Source organism: Daktulosphaira vitifoliae, unplaced genomic scaffold, assembly GCF_025091365.1.
Source record: "Daktulosphaira vitifoliae isolate Bord-2020 unplaced genomic scaffold, ASM2509136v1 Scaffold_4, whole genome shotgun sequence".
Lineage (NCBI taxonomy): Eukaryota > Metazoa > Arthropoda > Insecta > Hemiptera > Phylloxeridae > Daktulosphaira > Daktulosphaira vitifoliae.
In genome coordinates this window covers 31,002,002-31,007,592 of record NW_026099575.1, presented here as the reverse complement: position 1 = coordinate 31,007,592, position 5,591 = coordinate 31,002,002, and the positions used below count along the sequence as shown (strand labels likewise).

At 25.0% G+C, this 5,591-nt stretch overlaps 1 protein-coding gene across 3 annotated transcripts; it reads left to right on the top strand.

Annotated features, from left to right (window-relative positions):
* The first annotated feature begins 155 nt into the window (after positions 1–155).
* Positions 156–5,591, top strand: LOC126905182 (ATP-dependent RNA helicase vasa-like). 3 transcript variants are annotated; one of them, XM_050684672.1, is made up of 9 exons: positions 156–322; positions 1,301–1,721; positions 2,640–2,861; positions 2,945–3,121; positions 3,420–3,615; positions 3,683–3,880; positions 4,390–4,562; positions 5,278–5,382; positions 5,449–5,591. In XM_050684672.1, the coding sequence occupies exons 2-9, from the start codon at positions 1,350–1,352 to the stop codon at positions 5,482–5,484; spliced, it is 1,479 nt and encodes a 492-aa protein (XP_050540629.1). In that variant the 5' UTR covers positions 156–322; positions 1,301–1,349; the 3' UTR covers positions 5,485–5,591. The 3 variants fall into 3 exon arrangements, with proteins under 3 accessions (XP_050540629.1, XP_050540627.1, XP_050540628.1); XM_050684670.1 differs by having other exon boundaries at positions 1,280–1,721; XM_050684671.1 differs by lacking the exon at positions 156–322 and having other exon boundaries at positions 844–1,721.

Here is a 5,591-nt window from a genome sequence, read left to right as displayed (position 1 = left end):
GTATCATTTTTCTTAACGATTTATGAGACTTTGACATTTTTTGGTAATGTGCATAATCGAGAAAGGTTAAGTAAATTAATCAACAATAACACAAATTCAGTTTAGTTTTCACCGGGAAAGTTGAGTATTATCAATATAGCATTTAAAATTGATAAACCATCGTGTCCTAACTACACACTCAAATAACGGCATTCTGCTAGTAGAATTAGTATTTCAACGAACGATTGATTGTATGTTTAAAGTATATTATATTATCTAAAATGTTTGAAAATTACATTTATACTTTTCAATATTCTGTGAATTATAATTTTACACAAGAATGGTTAGTATTACACGGTAATTTATTTATTCGATCCACTATTATACATAATAAATTTATTATTACATTATTTGTGATTAGAAAGAATATTTTAAATCTAAAATTGTTGACACATAAATTATAGTAGGTCGTGACATAATTTTGTGCAACAAAAAAAAAATATTCTATAATGAAGTATTCTTAAATTTATTAATTTAACATAATATTTATTAATAGTTTTGATTATATCATGTATTCTATTTATCATCAATTTTTCTTGTGGCTATCAGCTAGATTAATTAAAAACTTTTATTTTTGAATTAACTCTATGATTCATTAAGGATATTATAGTTTATTTATCTGGACCTTTAAAAAGATTCTATGTTATATTAATCATATAAATTGGTAAAGGATCGTAAACTGTCAATAACTAATGCTCTTATCCTACCTCTTATTTCACCAAGTAAATTAAAAGTAAAAGACAAAAAAATAAATATAGTCTATTTATTTATTGTTAAAATAATAACAATTATTATTATTATTATTATTGTGGGTTATATCTTACAACACACAATTATTTAAATGGCGGTAGACTTTTATTAAACAAAATTATAACACGAAAATAGACGTATAAACACTAAAAGAAAATATATGTATATACAGTAAGGAAAAATAAAATAATCGAAGTAAACATAATACACGATGACAACAGCGGCGGGGTGTAGCGGTCGTGTAGCGTATCGCGGACTAGACAGTCTGAACTGAACTAACTGACTGACTGATTCTTCCGATATATATATAGCTCCGATAAGGCTCTCGCTAATTCTAGAATATTCTATACCCGCGTAGGTTATCTTATGGCGTTATCGAAGTTTCTCGAAGGTTTTTGATAACGAGAACATTCGAGAATATTCGTTGCGTATGTTTTGGTCGCTACATTATTAATAAACACACCTATTAAATTTATCCAATATATTTTAGCTGTGAAAATGTCTTAATTAGATCAGTAATTGTTCAGTGAGTAATATACAAAATAAAAACAACACTTAAAATGTTGAGTCATATTAAACACTCAATATCTGGTTCATCAAATTCCAATATTAAAGAAGATAATGTTTGTTTGGTACCAAGATCAACATATATTCCACCTGAAATAGATGAAAATGATGAATCAATTTACAACACTGGAATAAACTGTGGAATTTATTTTGAACAATTAAATGAAAATATTAAAGTTAGTGGAGAAGATAAACCAAAAAAAATAGAGAGTTTTGAAGACTATTGTCAAGCATTCCCTTTATTGATGGAAAATATTAAGAAATGCAAATTCTTTAAACCAACTCCAATTCAAAAATATACTATCCCTATAATCTTGACAGGAAGAGATCTTATGGCCTCTGCACAAACTGGTTCAGGAAAGACGGTAATTATGAATTTTATGAATTTACAAATATTTAATTTTTAAGAAACTTAATGTTTTATCACGTTCCTCATATTTTTCCTTGGTTAAAAAATATACATAATGTAACAAAATGAATATCAAAGTTTTAAAGTGTTGTGTATCTATAAAAACTCATTGTTGGTAGTTTGTATAAAGTTTACTTCTTTGTAAAAAAAATTTGGTAATTAGGTTTATGATACCATGCTCAGTATTTATTAGGTACTTTTTTCATAGGCATAAGGCAAAGGAATTTCAGAGGTGGCTTTAAGTTGCTATGCTTTCTTTTATCATAGCTCTTTAATTATTTAAAAAAATTGACCTAATTGTATAAAAATATTTTTTAATCTATGGAAAAATTAATTTATTAAACATTTTTGAAGACAATAAATAACTGAGGAGAACTTAAGAAAAACTATAAATAAATTGTGGAAAAATATCAAAATTTAGTGAAATTGTAAGATTATGCTTATAGCCCTTTTACATATTTTACTATTTAAAAATAAAATGTAATATGTTTGAACAAATTAACAACTCTATATTAATTTTATGCAAAAACTAATAAATGTTTTTTGATGAATCTATTATATACTTGCTGATTTTTAAATTAAACACTTTTTAATAAAATACTATTCCAGTGTATGTAAGGTTAAAAAAATCTTTGAAGAGGAAGAGCATTGGGCAATCTTATGCCAAAAATAATTTTTTTTTCTAAAATATTCAAAACTTCTTTGCTCTTTCTTATATAATATTAAAGTTGCATTATTTTTCATAATTTAATCAAATATGTTATTGAATATTATTAAAATATACATATATATATTATATGCCTGTTATTCATTTTGTTTTCTAATTTTGATGCTATATCCTAGATGTGATATAATTATAATTATTTGTTCATAGGTATCATTTATTCTGCCTATTATACTAGAAATTCTTTCTGGACCACATGATATAATAAAAAGTAGTAATCATAGTGAACCATATGTAGTCATCATGGCACCTACTAGAGAACTTGCTGTACAAATTAAAACAGTAGTTTTGAAATTAACTAGGGGTACTAGTATTACATCTTTACTTTGTTATGGTGGTACTCTTGTTGAACATCAAAAGACTCAAATTCTTGTAAGTTTTCAAACTTAGGTTCATATTTTATAACTATAGTTAGTAAATATTTTTTGTTTTATATTATGAAAATCAAAATATAGAAAGGGTGTCACATACTTATTGCAACACCTGGAAGATTAAATGAATTCATTCAACATGGCTTTGTTTCATTTTGTTCTGTAAAAATATTGGTTTTGGATGAAGCTGATAAAATGCTAGAAACAGACTTAAAATATGATGTCGATAAAGTTATTGACCATCCTTCAATGCCTTCAGTTGTGAGTTTAAATAATAAAAAAATTAATTAATTGTAATAATATAATCTAAAAACTATCAGAAAGACTGGTGTATGTTACAATTAGTTTAAAAATCATGATGTTACGTAAATTGATAGAACTGAGTGTCACCAATAAATTGAGCTACATATTTAATGCATTAAGATAAATTAAGTACTTCAAAAATTGATTTAAATATAGTGATACATACACCATTTTTATACTCTGCCCAGTGTTTTGTTTCTCTTGAAATCTTTTTTTAAAATTTAATGAATATATAAAAATTAATTTAATAATTTAGGCCAAAAGACAAACAATAATGGTATCAGCAACATTGCCTGATATTATACAGCAACTTGCAGCATCTTATTTAAAAAAAAACTACTTGTTTTTATCTGTAGGCATTGTTAGCAGTGCATCTAGTGACATTAAACAAAATATTTATCACGTTAGTAAATTCAAAAAACGTAAAGCTCTTATTGATGTACTAAATAAAGGTAAAGTATAATTGTGGGGGTAATAGCAAGTAATATTACATTAATCATTCATTCATTTTTTCCCTAGACTTTAAAGGAACAATTATATTTGTTAAAGAGAAATGGACTGCTGACTTCCTTGCAACTTATTTATGTGAAAAACATTTTCCTTCTATCAGTATTCATGGAGATCGCTTACAAGAACAGAGAGAACGAGCTCTTTCTGATTTTGTTTCTGGAAAGATGTATATTCTTGTTGCTACAGCTGTTGCTTCACGAGGTTTAGGTAAATGTTTTCTAATAAAAATCATTAAATTTTATTTAGAAACTAGTATAATACAAAAACTATTCCTACAAATATCATAGACTTAACAAATTCACAGACCTTTACATCCAGTAAGGGTGGAAATAGGTACCACTGTTCTTAGCTTGGTTGGGTTATTATATATAATTTATTCAAAAAATATTCTATATTTCCTTGTAAAATTTTATTAAATCCATTAAGTGCATCATAAAATACAAGTAAAAATAACTAATTTCTGTTGAAAATTGACTTAGCAGTTTTAATCACAGTGTAAGAAATTTTATTTCGGCTTTATTTGAGCTGAGTTGGATTGGTTACAAATATCAAGTTTAAAATAGCAAAAATTCAAAGTATAAAAAATCTTAAACATTCATTAGAATTTCTCATTGACTAAACTATAAATTTAACTAATAATTTTGAAAAACTTTATAAAAACTAAATCAATTATTAATACCTGTTATTGATGACTTGTTATTAATTTAAATCTATAGATATAAAATGTGTAAATCATGTAATTAACTATGACATGCCTGAAACAATTGAAGAATATATTCAACGAATTGGTCGTACTGGTAGAGTTGGTAATGTAGGGAAATCAACATCATTCTTTGATCCAGATTATGACTACCCACTAACACAGCCACTTATCAAAACACTAGCACTCGTAAGAAATTAAAAATTTAATATATGTACATAAGGAGATTTACAAAGATATATTATACTAATAACTTTTGAACCACTAATCATAATACTGTAATTTTTTGTAAAACATTTTTAGACTATATAAAAAGCATGTATTTTATTATTTATCTCTAATAAAAACTGTATAAATTAATTTTTTGAATATTTTTCAAACATGTAGGTGTACATATACATATCATATGATTGAAAACAAATAATATGTTTATTGTAAAACAATATGCTTTACCTTAGTCTAAAACTAGAAAAGTTTCAAAATATTTGCTGGATAAAAGTTATTAAAGATGTCTCAAAACTGATGAGCCATCTGTATATACAGAATAATCCATTATGTCCATATCTTCAAAAGTGTTAGATAAAGTGTAATTTTTGTTCTTAAGTATAAAAATGATAACAACTTCCAAAATACTGGTTTTAAAGTTATTATTGACCAGCTATTTTCTTAGTTGTTAGCATGTTAAACATACTTGTTCCATTCATAAAACTTAAGATAATACAATTTTAAAGGTGTAGGAGTGAGAATAGGACTATATATTTTTGTGTTAATTACAAGTACGTAAAATACTACGTATACTAATAACTTCTAAAAAAAATTCATACTTTATCTAATACTTTTGAAGATATTGAGTGAAAAATAGTGGATAATCTGTATATATACATATTTACATTTCAAAATTTAGGCAAATCAAGAAATTCCTTTTTGGTTAAGTAAGCTAGGACAAGAAATTAAGGATAATGAAATTACAAACAATGATGAAGAATTGGAAGATACTGATATAAGACAAGTAACATCTGTGTTCATATTTAACCTTTTGGTATATAAATTATTCAAAAATGTCTTTATTTTACAGACAATAAACAGTGTTGATGAAGAAGAAAATTGGTGATGTTTTATTTTATAAATATAAAAAAAAAAATTGTTAAATAATAATAATTTTAAAAATGTTACTATTCATAAAAAAAGAAAAATTATAATTAATTAAATAAAAACAAC